Here is a 26,217-nt window from a genome sequence, read left to right on the forward strand (position 1 = left end):
GGGGTTGGGTGGGGGTCTTACGGTGTCAGATCTCAATGGCGGTATCGTCATCCTGAAGGATTCTGGGAAGCAACAGTTTTTTTTTTTCCAAAGCGGTTCTATTCATCTTTCTACTAAACCCTGCTTTCTGTCAGCGAGCTTGTCCTTCTTCGTCTATCTCCCCTCAGCTGATTTCTGACCGCGGACCACATCAGTGCTGAGCTGAACTTTCATGTGGTCATACATCAACTGAGAGGAACATGGAAGACAACAGGTAGGTTGTGAGAATGTTCTCGCCTGACCTGATATTGTGCTTACATTGCTGGCTGCATAATGAGTTCACTGAGAATACATCAGCGAGCTCTTTCTTATTTTTTTTTTGGTCAATTAACCTGTTGCCTTCTCTGGTTCTGTCGGTTGGTTTATGACCACATCAAAGTTCAGTCCCAACTTTGATGTGGTCTGTGTTTATAAATCAACTGAGAGGAACTCAGAAAAAAAACAGAAGTTACAAAATCTCCATAAGGACGAACTCTCCGGCAGATTCTTAGTTAACTCGTTAAAGAACCAGCAATGTGCAGAAAACAAAGAGCCTGTAAAAGACAATAGGTGCAACGTTTGTAATCAAACCCAATTGCAAAAATGATGAGAATGTTTCGATTCACTGACAGCAAGCTGGAGAGCCGTTTATTCTATTAAAGGGGTTGTCTCATGGCGGTTGGGCGGTCCGATTGTCACCGCTGAGTCTCTCAGGCCCCCGATAAAAAAAAAAGATAGCTGCTGATCATTCCCAATTGGAGCAAAACCCTGAAAATGATAACGATTGTGTAATACATGGAGGGACCCGGCAATGCAGAGCGGCAGCTGGGACTTTAAATGGCTCATCATTGGATTATATTACCCCCCACTCACAACAACAACAAAAATGAGACTGTTGCTTTAAATGAATCTGGAAATGGTGACTTCTGCCTCTGCATGTGAATATCACCCTCATCAATCTGGGGGTCGCTCCTCCTCTGTCCGTCCACATTGTCCGCGTCCTGTGATGCATGTGATTTTTGTGTGCACGCTCTGTCATTGCTGCCGGGGGGGGCAGATCCATTACTAGTCACACATTTGGGTCATTTCTGCAGGGCTCACAGGTGTTTGTGCAAAATTATTAAGAAAATACATTAATATAATTTGGACTGAGCTGCAGTACCAGACACGACCACACAGACACAGGTGGCGCCATTTCTACAAGTGGCCTTGTACAGCCCCCTCATCTGCTGTATGGATGGATGTACGGAGCGGAGGTGCGCACGAGATGGCACTGCTCAACTCCGATGGGGCATATCAGTAAGTGTCTGACTTATGGGATGCAGATATGGCCTTTGTGCGCTCCTTGGTTTCATTCATCCTTCGTAGGAAAAAGCCGTGAGCTGTAATTCACCACCTCCGAAAGTACCATAGAGGATGGATGGAGCGGCTCAGCGCATGCGCGGCCAGTGCTCCTATCTGATATTTTTCAGAGTCCCTTTCATGGGACCAATGGGGTTTCCAGGAGTAGGATACTCCGACCAATCCTATCTCTGCTGTGTGCAGATTCTCCGGCGCAGCTCACTTCCACATCAAAAGGCGCTTATGACTGTGTCGATGGATGCCAGGTCACGTGTATGGCCGTGTGCATATCCCGCACCTATCGATGCCGAGTCATCAGCACATTTGTATATGGAAGCGAGTTGCATCGGAGAATCCTTACAGATTGGTCTGACCACTGGGCATCTACTGACTTGTGCCAGGACACGTTCATGCTTCCTATTCTAATAGGACTGGTGGTAATGGCTGCCATTCCGACGCGTGTCAGCGCCTCCTGCCCGACGCGCGTCAGCGCCACCTACCTGACGTGCGTCAGCGCCTCCTACCAGACGCGCGTCGGCGCCCCCTGATGTGGAAGTGAGAGGAGCAGGAGAGCCCCTTTAGCTTCCATTCACAATAATAATAACTAGAAACGTTGACACATTTGCAGTCCATATTTATGATTTATGGTAATGGTCAGACCCCCTATCCCTTCAGTCCTGGCTGTAGTCACTTATGGACCCTCTGTGTGCACCCCCAATACATCCCTGATGATTACCAGCTGCACGTTACTCTGCATGTGCCTGACTGCCCCTGTGATTGCATCGCTTGGACTAACCGTGCCGCACAATAATCAGCCCCCTTTCTTCTTTTCGGCGTCCTCTCCCGAGGGGAGTGTATTTTATAAAGTTGGGTGGTACTTAGCACTAATGTACAGACCTGACCACATCCATCGGAGCCAGGATTTATGAGCCGGAGTGTAACGCAGTGTCCCGCTTCATTCATCCCCACCAGGCCGCGGAGCGCTGTAACCGCATGTCTTCGCACACCGAGACGTCAAGTTTCTTACAAACTATAACCGGACGGTTACCAACCAAAAAGGTAGATTTCCCAGAGCGACTTCTTCCAGGCCGAGATCAGAAGCTGAATCGGTGGAGATCAGACTACGGTTTCTGGGCAGTTGTTTTGTGTCTTGGAGCGGTCAGGAATTCACGGCTCTGTAACTTTTGGGCGCCATCATTTTAACTTGCAGACAGCGGCCGTCAAAGTGAATCAAGTGGACAAATTTTAAAAAAACAGTGACGCAAAGTTTTCCAAAGTTCCAAAACTTTTTCTCTGGTTTAGTAACAATACTGGAACATTCTTTGCATAGAATTCCTTGTGTTGTGCCATCCCGCTGCTGTTCTGCCTGGAAATGTATTGAAAACTTAATAACTGGGTGCTGGTTGTCACCGGATGGGTGGAGGTTGGGTGTTGGGGTGGCAATGGGGGGGTTCAGACGGCGACATGCGCACGTTTGGTTGCCCGGTGTTTAGGCTCCTGGTAATAAGTGGCCTCTTAGTAGCCGCTGTGGCAGTAGTTGTAGTATACTGTAATGGCCGGGTTATAAGCGTGTTCCTTCACTCTGATCGTTGCCAGGAAACTTTCCCATACAGGGTTAACACTTACCAAATTAATAAGGTATTTTCAGGAGGTGTAATTGAGGAACCTCCACACTACAGAATTCCAAAATGTGGGATAGAATTGGTATTCCACGGAGAATACAAGGATTCCCTGAAGCCCAAATGTCGTGCACCTTACTTGGGTATTAGAGGATGGTGATGAGTGGCGGCTGTCATGCAGAGCTACATTATAGCGGCTCATCATAGTGTTCTCCCAGCAGTAGGACCACCGGCCCTTTCAAGCATGGTACCGATCCAAAGACCCAGTGGAAGAGGTGGTCTGCCCCTTTAAATGAGAGATACAGTCATAGCCTAAAGTGTTAGCACCCTTAAAATTATTCTAGAAAATGAAGTATTTCTCCCAGAAAATTATTGCACTTACACATGTTTTGTTATACACATGTTTATTTCCTTTGGAACAACACAATAGAAAAAAAGAAAAAAGGCAAATTTGACAAAATTTCACACAAAGCCCCAAAAATGGGCCGGACAAAATTGTTGGCACCCTCAGCTTAATATTTGGTTGCCACCCTCTGAAATAAATATCAGTGATCAATTGCTTCCTATAACCATCTACAAGCTTCTTACACCTCTCAGCTGGAATTTTGGAGCACTAATCTTCTTTTTTTGCTCCCAGTCTCTCATATGTGAAGGTGCCATCTCCCAACAGCAATTGTAAGATCTCCCCACAGGTGATCAATGGGATTTAGATCCGGACTCATTGCTGCAACTTCAGAATATCCTGCACTCTGTTTCCATCCATTTCCGGGAGCTTCTTAAAGTATGTTTAGGGTCATCGTCTTGCTGGAAGACCCATGACCTAGGGCGCAAACACAGCGTTCAGACACTGGGCACTACATTGTGACCCAAAATCCTTTGGTAATCTTCAGATTTCTTGATGTCTTGCACACATTTAAGGCACCCAGTGCCAGAGGCAGCAAAACAACCCAAAAACCTCTTTGAACCTCCACCATACCTGACTGTAGGTACTGTATTCTTTTCTTTGTAGGTCTCATTCTGTTTTTGATAAACAGTAGAATGATGTTCTTTACCAAAAGGCTCTATCTTGGTCTCATCTGTCCACAAGACGCTTTCTCAGCAGGATTTTGGCTTACTCACGTACATTTTGGCAAACTGCAGTCTAGATTTTTTATGTCTGTGTCCGCAGTGGAGTTCTACTGGGTTTCCTGACGTAGCGTTTCATTTAATTAAAATATCGACAAATAGTTTGCACTCACACTGATGCACCCTGAGCCTGCAGGACAGATTGAATTTCTTTGGACTTCGAATGGGGCTCATCCGACCATCAGAAATATCCTGCGTTACAACCTTTCATCATTTTCTCACTGCCGTCCATGTCCATGGAGATTAGCTACAGTGCCATGGGTTGTAAACTTCTTGATTATGTTGCGTATCCCTGGCAAAGGAACATCAAGATCTCTGGAGACGGACTTGTTACCTGGAGATTGTTGATATTTTTCAATAATGTTGGTTCTCAAGTCCTCAGACAGTTCTCTTCTCCTCTTTCTGTTCTCCATGCTTAGTGTGGCACACAATGCAAAGATTGAGTCAACTTCTCCCCTTTTTATTTGGCTTTAGGTGTGATTTTCATGTTGCTTACACCTGTTACTTGCCACAGGTGAGTTTGAACGAGCATCACATGCTTGAAATTTGCCTTTTTTTCTCTGTTTTTTTATGTTGCTCTAATATACACAAAAAAAAGAAATAAACGTGTATAACAAAACATGTGTAATTGTAACAATTTTCTAGGAGAAATACTTCAAATAATTGAACAATTTCAAGGGTGCCAACACTTTTGGCCATGACTTTATGGTGGAGATAAGAGAGTGCGGTTATTTGGCAGCTGACGTGCAGGTAGATGTTGTGTGTTTTGTGCCTGTCGTGGTGCTGACATCGAGCGCTCATTGTCTTGCATTGTGCTGTGATGAGTTTTGCATCCAACATTCAGTCTTGTCATTTTTTTTTTCTGTTTTGTTTTCTCCCTTTTTTTTTTACCTTTTTTCCTCTGCTACATTGCAGACTTTGTCGTGACATTCACTTTCTTATTTTGATTAGCTTTTCCATGAGGAGCTGGCATTACAGTGGGTGGTCTGCAGCGGAGCCGTGCGGGAGGCCACGTTGCAGCAAGCCTGGTTCTTTTTTGAGCTGATGGTGAGTAAAAAAAACAACTTCAGTCATCAATTTCTAGTAACTTAGTAAATGTATTCACTCAGTTACTGATCCTGAGTTACATCCTGTATTATACTCCAGTGCTGAAATCACTATTCTGTAGACTAAAAATTCCCCCACATTCTTACATGTTCAGTGTTTAGATGTACCAAGTGACCCCACCAGCAGAATAGCGAGTGCAGCTCTGGGATATAATAAAGAATGTAACTCAGGATCAGTAATGTAATGTATGTACACAGTGACTGCACCAGCAGAATAGTGAGTGCAGCTCTGGGGTATAATACAGGATGTAACTCAGGATCAGTAATGTAATGTATGTACACAGTGACTGCACCAGCAGAATAGTGAGTGCAGATCTGGAGTATAATGCAGGATCAGTAATGTACAGTGCCTTGTGAAGGTATTCGGCCCCCTGGAACTTTTCCACCTTTTCCCACATATCATGCTTCAAACATAAAGATACCAAATGTAAATTTTTGGTGAAGAATCAACAACAAGTGGAACACAATTGTGAAGTTGAACGAAATGTATTGGTTATTTTACATTTTTGTGGAAATTCAAAAACTGAAAAGTGGGGCGTGCAATATTATTCGGCCCCTTTACTTTCAGTGCAGCAAACTCCCTCCAGAAGTTCATTGTGGATCTCTGAATGATCCAGTGTTGTCCTAAATGCCTAATGATGGTAAATATAATCCTCCTCTGTGTAATCAAGTCTCCGTATAAATGCCCCTGCTCTGTGATAGTCCCAGGGTTCTGTTTGAAGCACAGAGAGCATCATGAAGACCAAGGAACACGACAAGCAGGTCCGTGATACTGTTGTGGAGAAGAGTAAAGCCAGATTTGGATACAAAATGATTTCAAAAACTTTAAACATCCCATGGAGCACTGTGCAAGTGATCATGAAATGGAAGGAGCATCATACCACTGCAAATCTACCAAGACCCGGCCGTCCCTCTAAACTGTCATCTCAAACAAGGAGAATACTGATCAGAGATGCAGCCAAGAGGCCCATGATCAGTCTGGATGAACTGCAGAGATCTACCGCTGAGGTGGGACAGTCTGTCCATAGGACAACAATCAGTCATACACTGCACAAATCTGGCCTTTATGGAAGAGTGGCAAGAAGAAAGCCGTTTCTCAAAGATAGTCATAAAAAGTGTTGTTTAAAGTTTGGAACAAGCCACCTGGGAGACACCAAACATGTGGAAGAAGGTGCTCTGGTCAGATGAAACCAAAATCGAACTTTTTGGCAACAATGCCAAACGATATGTTTGGCGTAAAGGCAACACATCTCATCACCCCGAACACAACATCCCCACTGTCAAACATGGTGGTGGCAGCATCAAGGTTTGGGCCTGCTTTTCTTCAGCAGGGACAGGAAGTTGGTTAAAATTGATGGGAAGATGGATGGAGCCAAATACAGGACCATTCTTGGAGAAAACCTGTTGGAGTCTGCAAAAGACCTGAGACTGGGATGGAGATTTGTCTTCCAACAAGACAATGATCCCAAACATAAACCAAAATCTACAATGGAATGGTTCACAAATAAACGTATCCAGGTGTTAGAATGGCCAAGTCAAAGTCCAGACCTCAATCCAATCGAGAATCTGTGGAAAGAGGTGGAAACTGCTGTTCACAAACGATCTCCATCAAACCTCACTGAGCTCGAGCTGTTTGCCAAGGAAGAATGGGCGAGAATTTCAGTCTCTATGTACAAAAATGATAGAGACAAACCCCAAGCGACTTGTAATCGCAGCAAAAGGTGGCACAACAAAGTATTAAGTTAAAGGGGCCGAATAATATCGCACGCCCCACTTTTCAGTTTTTGAATTTCCACAAAAATTTAAAATAACCAATAAATTTCGTTCAACTTCACAATTGTGTTCCACTTGTTGTTGATTCTTCACCAAAAATTTACATTTGGTATCTTTATGTTTGAAGCAGGATATGTGGGAAAAGGTTGAAAAGTTCCAGGGGGCCGAATACTTTCGCTAGGCACTGTATGTATACAGTGACTGCAGATTATAAATATACATAAAGTATACATGCCTTTCCCCTTAGTGCACAGTAATGTCTGCCTCCTACCTAATGGTGTTATAGAGGGGTCTCCTGTGTTTGCCGTGTGTTACAGGTGAAGAGCATGGTGCATCATCTATTCTTTGCAGACAAGCTGGATTCCCCTCGGAAGCACCGGTTTCCTGAGCGATTCATGGATGACATCTCGGCTCTTGTTAGCACCATGGCTAATGATATCGTCACTCGGTTCCAGAAGGTGAGGTCGGCAGCGCGCCACGTCTGCGTGTCAGTAGGAGCCATGATGGGGGTTGTTGCTTCTGCACCAGCTAATGATCCGGATTTTGGGGAACATCGCTCTGTAGCAACGTGCTGTGTCCGGCTTAATCACTTAGTTACATTGTTGCGTTTTTATACATATCATTTCCTTTTTTCTCTTCTGGTTTTCAGGATACAGAAATGGTGGAGAGACTGAACGTGAGCCTAGCGTTCTTCCTGAATGGCCTGCTGTCCATCATGGACCGAGGGTTCGTCTTCAGCCTGGTGAAAGCTTATTTCAAGCAGGTAAATCCATAGTTGTGACGTTAATCTTCATGTAGACAGAAGACAAATTAAATACATCTTGAAGTGCTGATGACATTTCCATCAGGTGTCATCAAAGCTTCATATTCTGCCCAACCCGAGCATTCTGGTGTCGCTGCGGCTGGACTTCCTGCGCATCGTGTGCAGCCACGAGCACTACGTCACGCTGAACCTGCCCTGCAGCCTGCTGACCCCTCCATCGTCTCCTTCACCCTCCGTGTCCTCCGCAACCTCCCAGGTCAGTGATGCACACGCCATGATGTGAGATCTAAAGGATCCGTTCCATAATAAAGGCAAAAAGCAACTCTTCATGTATGTCTGCACATCTTATAAAAGCTGCTGGTGGAATTGCACATTGTAAAGTCTGCTGAATTATTTTTTCCTTTATCGCTATCGGAGTAAATCTACAGCAAAATCCACAAAAGAAGATTTTCAGAATTTGAGATCCACTTTAGAACCATAGTCAGTGATTAAAAGTGGCAATACAGGAGGGTGATGACATGAAGAAAGGTTCTGGGATTCCCCTGGGGTCCATGTAGGCCATACAATGGAAAAGAGGACGTTACAGACTGTAAATGATTATGGGGGCAAAAACATGAAGAAAAGTTAGAGTATCCCAGAAAGCCCCCCACTGTATGTACACAGTGACTGCACCAGCAGAATAGTGAGTGCAGCTCTGGAGTATAATACAGGATGTAACTCAGGATCAGTAATGTAATGTATGTACACAGTGACTGCACCAGCAGAATAGTGAGTGCAGCTCTGGAGTATAATACAGGATGTAACTCAGGATCAGTAATGTAATGTATGTACACAGTGACTGCACCAGCAGAATAGTGAGTGCAGCTCTGGAGTATAATACAGGATGTAACTCAGGATCAGTAATGTAATGTATGTACACAGTGACTGCACCAGCAGAATAGTGAGTGCAGCTCTGGAGTATAATACAGGATGTAACTCAGGATCAGTAATGTAATGTATGTACACAGTGACTGCACCAGCAGAATAGTGAGTGCAGCTCTGGAGTATAATACAGGATGTAACTCAGGATCAGTAATGTAATGTATGTACACAGTGACTGCACCAGCAGAATAGTAAGTGCAGCTCTGGAGTATAATACAGGATGTAACTCAGGATCAGTAATGTAATGTATGTACACAGCGACTGCACCAGCAGAATAGTGAGTGCAGCTCTGAAGTATAGTACAGGATGTAACTCAGGATCAGTAATGTAATGTATGTACACAGTGACTGCACCAGCAGAATAGTGAGTGCAGCTCTGGAGTATAATACAGGATGTAACTCAGGATCAGTAATGTAATGTATGTACACAGTGACTGCACCAGCAGAATAGTGAGTGCAGCTCTGGAGTATAATACAGGATGTAACTCAGGATCAGTAATGTAATGTATGTACACAGTGACTGCACCAGCAGAATAGTAAGTGCAGCTCTGGAGTATAATACAGGATGTAACTCAGGATCAGTAATGTAATGTATGTACACAGTGACTGCACCAGCAGAATAGTGAGTGCAGCTCTGGAGTATAATACAGGAGGTAACTCAGGCTCAGTAATGTAATGTATGTACACAGTGACTGCACCAGCAGAATAGTGAGTGCAGCTCTGGAGTATAATACAGGATGTAACTCAGGATCAGTAATGTAATGTATGTACACAGTGACTGCACCAGCAGAATAGTGAGTGCAGCTCTGGGGTATAATACAGGATGTAACTCAGGATCAGTAATGTAATGTATGTACACAGTGACTGCACCAGCAGAATAGTGAGTGCAGCTCTGGAGTATAATACCGGATGTAACTCCGGATCAGTAATGTATGTACACAGTGACTGCACCAGCAGAATAGTGAGTGCAGCTCTGGAGTATAATACCGGATGTAACTCCGGATCAGTAATGTAATGTATGTACACAGTGACTGCACCAGCAGAATAGTGAGTGCAGCTCTGGAGTATAATACATGATGTAACTCAGGATCAGTAATGTAATGTAGGTACACAGTGACTGCACCAGCAGAATAGTGAATGTAGCTCTGGAGTATAATACAGGAGGTAACTCAGGATCAGTAATGTATGTACACAGTGACTGCACCAGCAGAATAGTGAGTGCAGCTCTGGAGTATAATACCGGATGTAACTCCGGATCAGTAATGTATGTACACAGTGACTGCACCAGCAGAATAGTGAATGCAGCTCTGGAGTATAATACAGGAGGTAACTCAGGATCAGTAATGTATGTACACAGTGACTGCACCAGCAGAATAGTGAGTGCAGCTCTGGAGTATAATACAGGATGTAACTCAGGATCAGTAATGTAATGTATGTACACAGTGACTGCACCAGCAGAATAGTGAGTGCAGCTCTGGAGTATAATACAGGATGTAACTCCGGATCAGTAATGTAATGTATGTACACAGTGACTGCACCAGCAGAATAGTGAGTGCAGCTCTGGAGTATAATACAGGATGTAACTCAGGATCAGTAATGTAATGTATGTACATAGTGACTGCACCAGCAGAATAGTGAGTGCAGCTCTGGGGTATAATACAGGATGTAACTCAGGATCAGTAATGTAATGTATGTACACAGTGACTGCACCAGCAGAATATTGAGTGCAGCTCTGGAGTATAATACAGGATGTAACTCAGGATCAGTAATGTAATGTATGTACACAGTGACTGCACCAGCAGAATAGTGAGCGCAGCTCTGAGGTATAATACAGGAGGTAACTCAGGATCAGTAATGTAATGTATGTACACAGTGACTGCACCAGCAGAATAGTGAGCGCAGCTCTGGAGTATAATACAGGATCAGTACAGGATCAGTAATGTAATGTATGTACACAGTGACTGCACCAGCAGAATAGTGAGTGCAGCTCTGGAGTATAATACAGGATGTAACTCCCTCTCTTTACGGGGATGTTATTATTTCGGGGACTTGTCTGGTGACGCTCTTGTTTGCCGGCTCTGATGATTATGATGTGCGCCGTTATTCTGGGTGTGATCCCATTTTGATGTTTATTTAATGATCTGTCTCTTTAGAGTTCTGGGTTTTCAACCAACATCCAAGACCAAAAGATTGCGAATATGTTTGAGCTGTCCGTGCCGTTCCGCCAGCAGCATTACTTGGCAGGACTTGTGCTGACTGAACTTGCAGTGATCGTGGATCCTGATGCAGAGGGGTGAGCGGCCGCGAGGGGGGAAGGGGAGACCATTGTGGTGCAGCAATAAATGTTAGGACTGTGATATTCCTGCAAAACCCCACACAATTCAGTGACCCGGCTGCCTCCTGTATCTTTTCTATATATACTGTGATGCGGGTGCACAGGGCAGCGGCTGCCGCTCAGGAGCGCTGCGGAGGGTCAGCTACGGTTTTGCCCCCTGACTTTTGGCTTTGTTCTAGATTAGTAGAAAAAAAAAACAGATATTGAAAGCTGCAAAGTCAAAATAATAACATTATCTGCTCTCAGTAAATGGTGACGCACACCAACATTTTTTTTTCCTACGAAGGTCAGATTTTTTTTGTAAGCTTTTAAAATAATAGCAAAAAAAAAACAAATTTTGTTGTTGTCGATGTCGCTCCGACCTGGAGAATCGCGTTACCTGATCACTTTTCCTGCACAATGAACGACCGTACAAACAAACCCGAAGAATTATAGCAGTATTGCGTCTTTTTTTTTTTTTTTTTAAAACCATTTTGCACCCATTTGAATTTTTTCTTTTTTTTCCTTGTTTCCTGTACATTATTCATTAAAGTGAATGGTGTCATCTGAAAATCCATCTTGTCCCAAAGAAAACATGCCGTCGTATGGCCACATAGGCGGAAAAATATAAAAAGTTATGGCTCTTGTTAGAAGGGGAAGAAAAAAATAAAACTCTAAAATTGGCCGCATCCCTAAAGGGTTAAACCAGTCTTAAAGGGGTCTGTCCAGGAGCCTTTGTTTTATTGCTGGTTTTTGCATGAATATAGTAAATATAAGAGAACAGCTGCGGGTGTCCGGACGGGCCGGCTCGGGGCCCTGGACATCGTGGGGTTACCTGAGAACATGGCGTTGCATAAATACTCTGTAGACAGTGATGTTTGCTCTGCGCTGATCACTAACTGCGGTTACAACACTCCTCGCTCAGGTTATTTGGATTGCATAAGAAGGTGATCAATATGGTACACAATCTGCTATCCACCCACGACTCTGATCCTCGCTATGCTGATCCCGAGGTAAAAGCCCGAGTGGCCATGCTTTACCTTCCTCTGATTGGCATCATAATGGAGACTGTACCTCAGCTGTACGATTTTACAGGTACCGTATGCCGGTCATTGACACTTGTTATAAGATTCATTATTATGTCGCTTCCTATTAATGGTCAGAGCTTGGCTTTTCTGATACAGTCTGCATTAAAAATCACCACCACTAGAGGGAGCTAGCTACATACATCATTATAATTGATATTAGTGAGGGTTGTACATATTTGTAGTGAGCTCCCCCTAGTGGTGGTTGCATAAATCTGTATGTAGAGAGCTCCCCCTAGTGGTGGCTGCATAAATCTGTATGTAGTGAGCTTCCCCTAGTGGTGACTGTATAAATCTGTATGTAGTGAGCTCACTCTAGTGGTGGCTGTATAGATCTGTACGCAGTGTGCTCCTTATAGTGGTGACTGTATAAATCTGTATGTAGTGAGCTCCCCTAGTGACAACTGTATAAATCTGTATGTAGTGAGCTGCCCCCTAGTGATGGTTGTATAAATCTGTATGTAGTGAGCTCCCCCTTGTGGTGGCTGTATAAATCTGTATGTAGTGAGCTCCCCTAGTGATGACTGTATAAATCTGTATGTAGTGAGCTCCCCCTAGTGATGGTTGTATAAATCTGTATGTAGTGAGATCTCCCTAGTGGTGGCTGTATAAATCTGTATGTAGTGAGCTCCCCTAGTGATGACTGTATAAATCTGTATGTAGTGAGCTCCCCCTAGTGATGGTTGTATAAATCTGTATGTAGTGAGATCTCCCTAGTGGTGGCTGTATAAATCGGTTTTTAGTTAGCTCCCTCTAGTGGTGGCTGTATAAATCTGCATGTAGTGAGCTCTCCATAGTGGTGATAGTATAAATCTATGTGGTGAGCTCCCACTAGTGATGACTGTATAAATCTTTGTAGTGAGCTCCCCCTAGTGGTGACTGTATAAATCTGTATATAGTGAGCTCCCCCTAGTGGTGGTTGTATAAATCTATATGTAGTGAGCACCCCCTAGTGATGGTTGTATAAATCTGTATGTAGTGAGATCTCCCTAGTGGTGGCTGTATAAATCGGTTTTTAGTTAGCTCCCTCTAGTGGTGGCTGTATAAATCTGCATGTAGTGAGCTCTACATAGTGGTGATAGTATAAATCTATGTGGTGAGCTCCCACTAGTGATGACTGTATAAATCTTTGTAGTGAGCTCCCCCTAGTGGTGACTGTATAAATCTGTATATAGTGAGCTCCCCCTAGTGGTGGTTGTATAAATCTATATGTAGTGAGCTCCCCCTAGTGATGACACTATAAATCTTTGTAGTGAGCTCCCCCTAGTGGTGGCTGTATAAATCTGTATGAGAGCAAGTTAATAAACATGACTGTACTGGTGCTCAGGTTATTCCTGCCAGTCCTGGTTACATTTTCTGCCGCAGTGGTGTGCCATAATTCCATGTGAATGCTGCAGCCAATCATTGACCTCAGAACTATTGTAGCAGCTTCATCGCTGAAGCCAGGGATTGCCTGCAGTGGTCACAGATATACGACATATCACAGCTGCGGGAATAACTGCAGAGCTTGGCAGGGATCACAGAGCGACCCCCGCTGAGGTTTGGGGGCTTCACCAGAGGTGAGTTTAATATGAACTTCTTTGATGACAGAATCTCACAACCAGCGAGGAAGACCCAACTGCGGGGCAGGAGAGGAGCACGAGGGCGATGGCGGGAGCATGATCAGTCAGACGGTGGCCATGGCCATCGCTGGGACCTCCGTCCCGCAGCTGACCAGACCCAGCAGCTTCTTACTGACCTCACAAGTAAGCGCTTCTTACTATTTCATTTTAGTTTTATTATTTTATTCTTTTTTTTTTTTAACCCCTTTTGTTGTTCTCAGCCCTCTCGGCAGCACTCGTCCTTCTCGGCAGAATCCAGCCGCAGCCTCTTAATTTGCCTCCTCTGGGTCCTGAAGAACGCGGATGAGATTGTGCTGCAGAAATGGTTCACCGACCTGTCCATCCTGCAGCTGAACCGCCTGCTCGATCTGCTCTACCTCTGTGTCTCATGCTTCGAGTACAAGGTGAGTCGATACATGGGCCATCTTGCCTGAGATGCTGTCAGAGGGATTGTCCGCCTTCTTGGGGACAATTTTTTTTTTTTTTTTTTTTTAATTTAACCCATTTATTTTGGGCTAAAAAAAAAAATTTGATTGGGCGTCTTTAAATTTTTTTTGCACAGTTTGCCTTTCACGTTGTATTTTGCTGGTTACAGAAAGAGTTAACTGAGAATCCATCCGATGAGTTTGTATCTCATATCTTCTTTTTCTGAGCTCCTTTCAGCTGATTTATGGCCACAGACTACATCAAAGATGAATGTGCAGGAAACAAAGAGCTTGTAGAGGCCAAACAGTGTAAAATGCTTACAAAAAAAAATAACCCATTGCAAAAATTTTTAGACTCAAATGCATTTATTCAGGGAGAAAAAAAGCTATGTACTAAAGGTGGACAGCCCCTTTAACAAGAGTATGACATTTTGCTTTAAAACAGCCACATAATGTAGGAAGCAATAGATTGCAGTTCATTGACCTCTAATGTGGTGTTGTGGGCATGCTCCGTGACGTGGGCAGAGGTCATTGCGCAGAAAAGGGGGGGAGTGTGCTGTTGTGAATGGTGGATCCTATCCTGTCTTTGTTTAGTTGTTACCTGTCTGTGCCTGTGATGATAATGAGACTGCTGAAAAGTGATCTCTACAGAACAGACAGTGTCAGACTGCTCTTTCTCCCTCCCTCTCGCTCTTTCTCCCTCCCTCTCGTTCTTTCTCCCTCCCTCTCGCTCTTTCTCCCTCCCTCTCGCTCTTTCTCCCTCCCTCTCGCTCTTTCTCCCTCCCTCTCGCTCTTTCTCCCTCCCTCTCGCTCTTTCTCCCTCCCTCTCGCTCTTTCTCCCTCCCTCTCGCTCTTTCTCCCTCCCTCTCGCTCTTTCTCCCTCCCTCTCGCTCTTTCTCCCTCCCTCTCGCTCTTTCTCCCTCCCTCTCGCTCTTTCTCCCTCCCTCTCGCTCTTTCTCCCTCCCTCTCGCTCTTTCTCCCTCCCTCTCGCTCTTTCTCCCTCCCTCTCGCTCTTTCTCCCTCCCTCTCGCTCTTTCTCCCTCCCTCTCGCTCTTTCTCCCTCCCTCTCGCTCTTTCTCCCTCGCTCTTTCTCCCTCGCTCTCTTTATCTCTTTCCAATTCAAATGAGCTTTATTGGCAGGACTAAGTACATGTCAGCATTGCCAAAGCAAATGAAAAAAATAGGGGGACGGGGGTAGGGAGGCATATAGAGGTCCAGGATATATCGGGCTCCTTTTAGAGGATAGGCACGTGCCCAGGGTGGGGTATAGAGGTCCATGACCTATCAGTCTCCTCTTAGTCTGTGGCAGGCTCTGACATATTCCGCTGCTATGGCCTCTGCACTTTCCTCTTCCCTCCAGTATTATCGGCAGCTTGTTTTCCTCCATGGAGGAAGATAAATCTATATATATCATGTTTGGTATAGCCATAATCGTCATGGAGAATCTTGCTGCCAGATCATTAATATTTTTTTATTGCACAATGAACATTGGGGGGGGGGGGGGGGGGAAAGCCGAATTGATTTTTTTTTTCCCACCATTGCTCACCCATGCTCCTTTATACATTTTATTTCCAGTTTTTTGTGCTTTCTATAGTAAAGTGAATAACGTAATGGAAAACAACAACACTGTGTAGATGTGTTGTCTGAAAAATAATACAAGTTTTGGCTTTTGGAAGAAAAAAGATAAAAGCGCAAAAATGAGCGATCGCCCGGCCCTTGTGAGGTTAAACTCTGATTTCTTCCGTTTCAGGGCAAGAAGGCTTTTGAACGAATGAACAGTTTGACCTTCAAGAAATCGAAAGACATGAGAGCTAAGCTGGAGGAGGCGATCCTCGGGAGCATCGGGGCCAGGCAGGAGATGGTCAGGAGAAGCCGGGGTCAGCTTGGTAGGTCTGCCCAGGCCAACACTGCAGGATGAGTGGGGGCTCAGAATAGGGGCGGTGAACACCAAAGTTTTGACTTTTTTTAAGTAAGTTTCTTAAGTAATTTGTCACCAAACATATTTAGAATAAAGTGGAAGTCCTAAATAGCTCTGGAAGCTGCTGCTTGTTGATGGTTTCCAGCTGCCCATAATATTTTTCTATATTGCGCACAGAAAAATAAATTAAAAATAGGAGAAATCTGCAAACAAAATAAGAAAAGATGGTACGAAAAATCAAGATTTTTACATACAAAAAAACCCCGTTTTGATTAAAGCAAGAGGGACTGCATGTGTCTAGTGCAGTCTATATAGGAAGAGAAAACAGCAAAGTGCATGAAACCGTTCCTGCTGCAGTTTCTTGTAATTTTTTGGTCTGACTCTAGAGCAGAATTCACAGCTACACTGCTCATTACTGCTGTATAATGTCCTCCGTGCAGCTGCTTTCTTGTAACTATTTTATCTCACACTTGTGATGGATTCACAGCTACTCTGCTCAGTACTAATGAACAATATTCTCCATGCTGCTGCTTTCCAGAGTTTTATCTTACCCTAGTGCTGGATTCACTGTTACATTGCTCAGTACTACTGAATAATGTCCTCCATCCTGCTGTTTGCCATTGCTTTCTTCCACACTAGTGTTGGGTGCACAGTTACACAGCTTAGTACTGCTGAATAATGTTCTAATTAGAGACAGATGATGAGGAATCCATCATGTCTGTGTGCTGTGTATGGGAGACATCATAGCAGCTAATAATGCTAATGACAATTTAACCTGGGCAGCACGGTGGCGCAGTGGTTAGCACAGCAGCCTTGCAGCGCAAGCACGGAGAGAACATACAAACTCTTTGCAAATGTTGTCCTTGGTGGGGTTTGAACCCAGCCCTGGGTTCAAACCCCACCAAGGACAACATTTGCAAAGAGTTTGTATGTTCTCTCCGTGTTTGCGTGGTTTCCTCCAGTACTCCGGTTTCCTCCCACATTCCAAAGACATACTGATAGGGAATTTAGATTGTGAGCCCCAACGGGGACAGCAATGATAATGTGTGCAACCTGTAAAGCGCTGCGGAATATGTTAGCGCTATATAAAAATAAAGATTATTATTATTATTAACCAAATATTTTTCCAAAGCATTTTTCTATTCTCTGGTCACTCCCGTCATGCCCCCTGGGGTACAGCTCCTCATATTTACTTTATTTGAGGCGTTCAGTGTCGCCCCCCCATAACTCATGTAATGTCCTTACTCGGTTAATAAGTAGGAGTCTAGGAGACTTGTTTTCGCCCTCGTTGAGCTGATGGCGGGAGCTTTTTCTCCTCTGCCACGCCTCTGATTTAGTGTAAAGTGCAGAGGTAAATCACCAGCTGTTGGCGCCCTGCAGATTTATTACGTGTCATGTTGTGCCCTGTGCCTTAGAAGCGCTGAGTAAGCTGCACTTTTCTTGGCAGAGCGGAGCCCATCTGGAAGTGCTTTTGGAAGCCAGGAAAACCTGCGGTGGAGGAAGGAGATGACGCACTGGAGGCAAAACACCGACAAGATGGACAAGTACGGACCCCGCTCACCCAAGTGTTGTCATTGCCCCATTACTGATTACTGAAGGGGTCTCCCGGACCCCGCTGACTTAGAAGGGTCTTTATGATCCTATATGTGAATGACACAGCACTGAGCATATTCCCCCAGTCCAGACCCATTATGGCGCCGCCTCTCCCCCATCCTAATGATTGCTTTTGGTTGTCTCTCCACATGCACGGTGTATTTAGAAGCCACAAACCCTGCAGGTACAGTGTCTGTAGTGTGTGTCCCGCTCCGTAACTATCTGCGTTTTATGGGTCCTCATATGTTGTGGTAACCTGTGGCCTGAGATCTGACGTTAGTCATCGTTTATTCAGTATGTTCTATATAACAAGAATTATGTTGTTTGTCTTATTTCCGATTTATCTTCTCCGGACAATTCTACTTCTACATTTATTAGTAAATTTACATAAAACGTCACCGTGTACATAGATTACATTACTTATCCCTTTTTATTCCCCAGAGCTGCACTCACTATTCTGCTGGTGCAGTCACTGTGTACATACATTACATTACTGATCCTGAGTTACATCCTGTATTATACTCCAGAGCTGCACTCACTATTCTGCTGGTGCAGTCACTGTGTACATACATTACACCACTGATCCTGAGTTACATCCTGTATTATACTCCAGAGCTGCACTCACTTTTCTGCTGGTGCAGTCACTGTGTACATGCATTACATTACAGATCCTGAGTTACATCCTGTATTATACTCCAGAGCTGCACTCACTATTCTGCTGGTGCAGTCACTGTGTACATACATTACATTACAGATCCTGAGTTACATCCTGTATTATACTCCAGAGCTGCACTCACTATTCTGCTGGTGCAGTCACTGTGTACATACATTACATTACAGATCCTGAGTTCCATCCTGTATTATACTCCAGAGCTGCACTCACTATTCTGCTGGTGCAGTCACTGTGTACATACATTACATTACAGATCCTGAGTTACATCCTGTATTATATCCCAGAGCTGCACTCACTATTCGGCTGGTGCAGTCACTGTGTACATACATTACATTACTGATCCTGAGTTACATCCTGTATTATACCCCAGAGCTGCACTCACTATTCTGCTGGTGCAGTCACTGTGTACATACATTACATTACTGATCCTGAGTTACATCCTGTATTATACTCCAGAGCTGCACTCACTATTCTGCTGGTGCAGTCACTGTGTACATACATTACATTACTGATCCTGAGTTGCCTCCTGTATTATATCCCAGAGCTGCACTCACTATTCTGCTGGTGCAGTCACTGTGTACATACATTACATTACTGATCCTGAGTTACATCCTGTATTATATCTCAGAGCTGCACTCACTATTCTGCTGGTGCAGTCACTGTGTACATACATTACATTACTGATCCTGAGTTGCCTCCTGTATTATATCCCAGAGCTGCACTCACTATTCTGCTGGTGCAGTCACTGTGTACATACATTACATTACTGATCCTGAGTTACCTCCTGTATTATATCTCAGAGCTGCACTCACTATTCTGCTGGTGCAGTCACTGTGTACATACATTACATTACTGATCCTGAGTTCCTCCTGTATTATACTCCAGAGCTGCACTCACTATTCGGCTGGTGCAGTCACATACTGTGGCATACAATAGGACTGATGGAGGACATGCAATCTATGGACACATCACTTTATAGTTCCCATCATGTACAGCGCAGTTTTGTCATTATGGCGGTGTGCTGTGCTGGTGAATGACCTGTGCCGTGGGCTGGATGTACTAACCCTGCTTGCATGCCGGACGTTACATGGAATGTGACATTTCCCATTTGCTTTTCGTCTTTTCTGACATAAGTTACATTGTGGAATATTAATCCTAAAGTACAAGATTTTCTGCGGTTTCTGATAACACTCGCACGGTTGCCTTGCAATTGCCGCAAGTTCACACATAGCAGAAGTCGTGCGGTGACGACACTTTGCGAACGTTCTTTTTGGTTCCTAGTTTTCTTTTAATGTCACCCTTCACTATATCATTAGGATAAATCTCTCCCCACTCCCACCCCCAAAAAAATCTAATAGAAGAAATACAATTACGACAGTTGTTGCAATTTCTACCTCAATAAAATCCACCATTCTTTACACTGCAGGCTGAACTACAAATCATAGTACATTTGATCAGCCCCTGCTTCCACGCACACAGAATTTTAACGTACTGCTTCTTTCCTGTATAAAAATCTCGTCTCCCACCTTTAGGTCCAGAGCAGAACTGGAGCATGAGGCCCTTATAGATGGCAACCTGGCCACCGAGGCCAACCTGATCATCCTGGACACTCTGGAGATAGTCGTCCAGGTGAGGTGACCTCTATGGAGGGTGGATGGTAAAAGTGTTTGGTCCTGGTTGGAGAGTTAGAAATTACTCACATAACTTTGTTTTTTTGTCCCCCCACAACCCTAGACGGTGTCTTTAACAGAGTCCAAGGAAAGCATCCTGGGAGGGGTACTGAAGACTCTCCTGCACAGTATGGCCTGCAACCAGAGCGCCCTCTATCTGCAGCACTGCTTTGCCACACAGAGGGCATTGGTTTCTAAGGTACGGAATATATCCACTATAGATTCTTCTGTTTTACAGGTGAGACCATTACGTCTTTGTCCGGCTTTACATGCAGCAGACTGACCTCAATGTACCAAGCTCTGATGTCTTTCAGGCCGGGCTGTCTTCTGCAGCTTCTGTTTTCTGAATTATCCTGATTCCTTCTCCTTTTTGTGCTTTTTCACCGTCCAGTTTCCTGAGCTGCTGTTTGAGGAGGAGACGGAGCAGTGCGCCGACCTGTGCCTCCGGCTGCTCAGACACTGCAGCAGCAGCATCGGTACCATCCGGTCACACGCCAGCGCTTCGCTTTACCTTCTCATGAGGCAGAACTTTGAAATTGGCAATGTAAGTTTTGCCATCTTGTCCTGATTTTATCTGGAGCAGGCTGTACAGTAGTTTTTCTTTTGGAGCCTCTGTAAAGATTACCAGTCACGTGCCATAAATGCGTAATTTTATTACCTGGTGTAAATGGCGCCGCTCTCCTGAATCCGATGACGTTTTGATTTTGATTCTGGGCCTCTCCATTCCTGAGATACAGCCCTCTTTTCCCTGTATATAAATCTAGTCTTGGTAGCCAAGTGGGCGTCTTGAGGACGACACCCACTTGACTAAAAAGACTAGATTTATATACAATGAAGATGGGCCCATAACTCAGGAAAGGAGGGTCATAGGAACAAAAGAAAAACATCGCCGGATTCAGGAGAACAGCGCCATTTACACAGGTAGAAAAAAAATGTTGTTGTTTTTTTTTTTTATTGCAAATGACAGGTCCTCTTTATAGGTTCATCCGCTCTGGAATGTCATAGTATATAAGATGGCCCTAATGATCTGATCACACCTCTCTTACGATGCAGGTGTAATATATATATATATATATATATATATATATATATATATATATATATATATATATATATATATATATATATATATATATATATATAGTGGGGCAAAAAAGTATTTAGTCAGTCAGCAATAGTGCAAGTTCCACCACTTAAAAAGACGAGAGGCGTCTGTAATTTACATCATATGTAGACCTCAACTATGGGAGTCAAACTGAGAAAAAAAAATACAGAAAATCACATTGTCTGTTTTTTTATCATTTTATTTGCATATTCTGGTGGAAAATAAGTATTTGGTCAGAAACAAACAATCAAGATTTCTGGCTCTCACAGACCTGTAACTTCTTCTGTAAGAGTCTCCTCTTTCCTCCACTCATTACCTGTAGTAATGGCACCTGTTTAAACTTGTTATCAGTATAAAAAGACACCTGTGCACACCCTCAAACAGTCTGACTCCAAACTCCACTATGGTGAAGACCAAAGAGCTGTCAAAGGACACCAGAAACAAAATTGTAGCCCTGCACCAGGCTGGGAAGACTGAATCTGCAATAGCCAACCAGCTTGGAGTGAAGAAATCAACAGTGGGAGCAATAATTAGAAAATGGAAGACATTCAAGACCACTGATAATCTCCCTCGATCTGGGGCTCCACGCAAAATCCCACCCGGTGGGGTCAGAATGATCACAAGAACGGTGAGCAAAAATCCCAGAACCACGCGGGGGGACCTAGTGAATGAACTGCAGAGAGCTGGGACCAATGTAACAAGGCCTACCATAAGTAACACACTACGCCACCATGGACTCAGATCCTGCAGTGCCAGACGTGTCCCACTGCTTAAGCCAGTACATGTCCGGGCCCGTCTGAAGTTTGCTAGAGAGCATTTGGATGATCCAGAGGAGTTTTGGGAGAATGTCCTATGGTCAGATGAAACCAAACTGGAACTGTTTGGTAGAAACACAACTTGTCGTGTTTGGAGGAAAAAGAATACTGAGTTGCATCCATCAAACACCATACCTACTGTAAAGCATGGTGGTGGAAACATCATGCTTTGGGGCTGTTTCTCTGCAAAGGGGCCAGGACGACTGATCCGGGTACATGAAAGAATGAATGGGGCCATGTATCGTGAGATTTTGAGTGCAAACCTCCTTCCATCAGCAAGGGCATTGAAGATGAAACGTGGCTGGGTCTTTCAACATGACAATGATCCAAAGCACACCGCCAGGGCAACGAAGGAGTGGCTTCGTAAGAAGCATTTCAAGGTCCTGGAGTGGCCTAGCCAGTCTCCAGATCTCAACCCTATAGAAAACCTTTGGAGGGAGTTGAAAGTCCGTGTTGCCAAGCGAAAAGCCAAAAACATCACTGCTCTAGAGGAGATCTGCATGGAGGAATGGGCCAACATACCAACAACAGTGTGTGGCAACCTTGTGAAGACTTACAGAAAACGTTTGACCTCTGTCATTGCCAACAAAGGATATATTACAAAGTATTGAGATGAAATTTTGTTTCTGACCAAATACTTATTTTCCACCAGAATATGCAAATAAAATGATAAAAAAAACAGACAATGTGATTTTCTGTATTTTTTTTTCTCAGTTTGTCTCCCATAGTTGAGGTCTACCTATGATGTAAATTACAGACGCCTCTCATCTTTTTAAGTGGTGGAACTTGCACTATTGCTGACTGACTAAATACTTTTTTGCCCCACTCTGTGTGTGTGTGTGTGTGTGTGTGTGTGTGTATATATGTATATATATATGTATGTATATATATATATGTATATATATGTATGTATATATATATATGTATATATGTATGTATATATATATATATATATGTATATATATATGTATATATATGTATATATATATATATATATGTGTGTGTGTGTGTGTATATATATATATATATATATATATATATATATATATATATATATATATATATATATATATATATATATATATATACATACACACACACACACACACACACACACACACACACACACACACACACACACACTATGCTATGATGGCTGCAATTGTATAATCTGCAGCGCCCCCACAGGGATAGTAAGGTATGACACACTAGATTCTACTTTTTTTTATGCATTTTGCAATTTACTTCTGACACAGTTTGCTTGATTTATAGCAACATTTGAGAGCACTGACATTTTTTGCAACTTTTTTAGTAGAGAAGGCAATCGCAGAGATTTGTGTCCAATCTTTTAGTGGTGCCTGGTCCTTTAAATAAAAAATTGGTGCATTTAAAGTGAATACAGCCCATCCTATTTTTCATTGTTTTTAAGAGGCTGAAAACTCGTCCTGATGACACAGCTGTAGTTTGTTACAATGTATCAGTGTAGATAAGAGCCTGGAGCATTGTACAGATTTGTTTATATGCGGCTGTGCTTAAATATTTACTTTGCCCGACACATTGTAACAAACATCTCAGCGGTTTTCATATAGGACGTGCTGCCAGCCTGAAGTGTAAGGGTACTGTCACACAGTACCATTTTGATCGCTACGACGGCACGATCCGTGACGTCGCAGCGATCGTATGATTATCGCTCCAGCGTCGTAGACTGCGGTCACACGTTGCAATCACGGCGCTGGAGCGATGCCGAAGTCCCCGGGTAACCAGGGTAAACATCGGGTAACTAAGCGCAGGGCCGCGCTTAGTAACCCGATGTTTACCCTGGTTACCAGCGTAAAAGTAAAAAAAAACAACCGTACATACTCACCATCTGCTGCCCGTCAGGTCTCTTGCCGTCCGCTTCCTGCTCTGACTGAGATCCGGCCGTACAGTGAGAGCAGAGCGCAGCGGCGACGTCACCGCTGTGATCTGCTCTCACTTTCCGGCCGGCAGACAGTCAGAGTGGAAAGCAGACGGCAAGGGACCTGACGGGCAGCAGATGGTGAGTATGTACGGTTTGTTTTTTTTTACTTTTACGCTGGTAACCACGGTAAACATCGGGTTACTAAGCGCGGCCCTGCGCTTAGTTACCCGATGTTTACCCTGGTTACAAGCGAACACATCGCTGGATCGCTGTCACACACAACGATCCAGCGATGTCAGCGGGTGATCAAGCGACGAAAGAAAGTTCCAAACGATGTGCTACGACGTACGATTCTCAGCAGGATCCCTGATCGCTGCTGCGTGTCAGACACTGCGATATCGTAACGATATCGCTAGAACGTCACGAATCGTACCGTCGTAGCGATGGAAATGGTACTGTGTGACAGTACCCTAAGTAAGAATGATACAATTCACTGACAACAAGCGGAGAGCATGAATGTCGTATCTTGGACCTTTAATGTATCCAGAATTTATTACTCGTTTTCACTTTATCATGTATGATGACTTGTTCTTGAATTTTGCAGAATTTTGCTCGGGTGAAGATGCAGGTGACCATGTCTCTCTCGTCCCTGGTGGGAACCTCGCAGAATTTCAACGAGGAGTTTTTGAGACGCTCCTTGAAGACCATATTAACCTACGCCGAGGAGGATCTGGAGCTGCGCGAGACAACGTTCCCAGATCAGGTGCGTTCACGGCCGTGGAAGTGAACGGTGCTGCAAACCTAATCTCCCATAGAAGTGAATGTGGCATAATCTATCTATTTCCAGCAGCCGCGGTGGGACTCTGCCGTTCTGTGCCTGTTATCGGACCTGCATTTCTGATTTGATATAAATGTCTCAGCTGAGAATTGATTTTTAGGGCATGTCCACACTTTGCACATTGTGGCTCTTGTTTTTCTCGTGGCGCATGGCGGCCTCCAGATATGGAGACTTCTGGGCGCATACATTATTTGTGGCATTTTTATTTTAGCATTTTTTTTTTTTAATTTTTACTTTTTTTTTTTTTTTTTTTTAACTAATGTGAAGTTTTTGTATTCAGGTTCAGGATCTGGTATTTAACCTCCATATGATACTCTCAGACACGGTGAAGATGAAGGAACATCAGGAGGACCCTGAGATGCTGATTGACCTCATGTACAGGTGACGAAGTGTTTACCGCCGCTGTCATTTGCATTCGTTGAGAATTATGCAAATTGAAATCCCTCTATGGTTTTGTGTCTGCAGCTCCTATGCATGCTAATGCCTCCATATGGTTACATACAATCTGTTTGTGTAGTCTGATCTTGTACACCCCATTCGCTCTCTGTCTTTTTTTCCCTTGCTGCCTAAAGACAGGGGAAGCGAGTAACGCAGGACTGCGGGATCTGACTACACACAGGGTTTGTTTGTAGTCTGTAACCATGGAAACACAAATTAATCTGTTACATTTGTTACATGATTTGCGGCACATTGTTGGGTTTTTATATATATATTTTTTCATTATTTTAGAATTGCCAAAGGCTATCAGACATCACCTGATCTGCGGTTAACATGGCTGCAAAATATGGCAGGAAAACACTCAGAACGGAGCAACCACGCAGAATCTGCACAGTGCCTGGTGCACTCCGCTGCGCTGGTAGCCGAGTATCTCAGCATGCTAGAAGACCGCAAGTATCTCCCCGTTGGCTGCGTCACATTCCAGGTGAATACAGACGAAAAGTATATCTATAGTAAAGAAGGGCTGCTGAGACCCCCTGAAAATGGAGCAGGCCAGAAGCCCCCTGTGGGGAGTGAAGCAGTAGTGATCATGTGCGACCACCTGTCCTATAGATGGGAATTGAACAGTGGTCGCACATGCTCACTACCTCTCCAGTCACGCAGGGAGCTTTAGGACCCCGTTCTTGTGATAAGTGGGTATCAGACCCCCGTTGATCATACATTTATCTCCTTTCCTGTGGATCAGTGATTTGTGTCCTTTTGAGGGAACAACCCCTTTAAGTGTTTGTAACGAAACAAGAGCCGGGGGGATACAGATATTCCCCCACCATCACCAATCTGTGACGGTGCTTACACAGTCACAGCTCTCTGGCTCCCCCTTTACCCTCAGGTCAGTCAGGAAACTGCTGCTAAGATAAGTAGTCCAGATAAACGTAATAGTATACCACGTGTATACAGGTACGCGCAAAAAAATAGCACAGTGAAAAAACAGGCTTGACCTTTAGTTAATAGCAGAATCTTCCTACCTCCATGGATGAGTGAAGGTCCGTAGTGTTTCTGCTTTCGTTCCAGAGTCCAGCAGATATCGTAGTAGGAACAGGTGGCTGCCCCGGCCGGCAGCAAGCCACCACTAACTAACCTCCTATGAAGAGCGGGGTCCGGCAGGGTTTGGAGCCGC

General features: G+C 44.2%; 1 protein-coding gene across 11 annotated transcripts in view; it reads left to right on the forward strand.

The window, feature by feature from the left end:
- The window catches only part of DOCK7 (dedicator of cytokinesis 7), a 101,493-nt gene that overhangs the window by 57,611 nt on the left and 17,665 nt on the right, over positions 1–26,217 (forward strand). For 4 of the 11 annotated variants that reach the window (XM_077278848.1, XM_077278849.1, XM_077278856.1 and 1 more), the window contains 16 exons: positions 5,055–5,150; positions 7,300–7,440; positions 7,632–7,745; positions 7,831–8,001; positions 10,819–10,958; positions 11,905–12,074; positions 13,655–13,809; positions 13,887–14,069; positions 15,841–15,976; positions 17,456–17,552; positions 19,807–19,903; positions 20,009–20,143; positions 20,336–20,488; positions 24,369–24,527; positions 24,883–24,983; positions 25,332–25,524. In XM_077278848.1, coding sequence (XP_077134963.1) covers positions 5,055–5,150; positions 7,300–7,440; positions 7,632–7,745; positions 7,831–8,001; positions 10,819–10,958; positions 11,905–12,074; positions 13,655–13,809; positions 13,887–14,069; positions 15,841–15,976; positions 17,456–17,552; positions 19,807–19,903; positions 20,009–20,143; positions 20,336–20,488; positions 24,369–24,527; positions 24,883–24,983; positions 25,332–25,524 — 2,241 coding nt within the window. Of the gene's footprint in view, positions 1–2,331; positions 2,419–5,054; positions 5,151–7,299; positions 7,441–7,631; positions 7,746–7,830; positions 8,002–10,818; positions 10,959–11,904; positions 12,075–13,654; positions 13,810–13,886; positions 14,070–15,840; positions 15,977–17,455; positions 17,553–17,767; positions 17,786–19,806; positions 19,904–20,008; positions 20,144–20,335; positions 20,489–24,368; positions 24,528–24,882; positions 24,984–25,331; positions 25,525–26,217 lie in introns of all 11 variants that reach the window. The other 7 variants (XM_077278845.1, XM_077278846.1, XM_077278852.1 and 4 more) reach the window with 3 other exon arrangements.

The sequence above is a fragment of the Ranitomeya variabilis genome, chromosome 8 (genome assembly GCF_051348905.1).
Source record: "Ranitomeya variabilis isolate aRanVar5 chromosome 8, aRanVar5.hap1, whole genome shotgun sequence".
In the NCBI taxonomy this organism is placed as follows: domain Eukaryota; kingdom Metazoa; phylum Chordata; class Amphibia; order Anura; family Dendrobatidae; genus Ranitomeya; species Ranitomeya variabilis.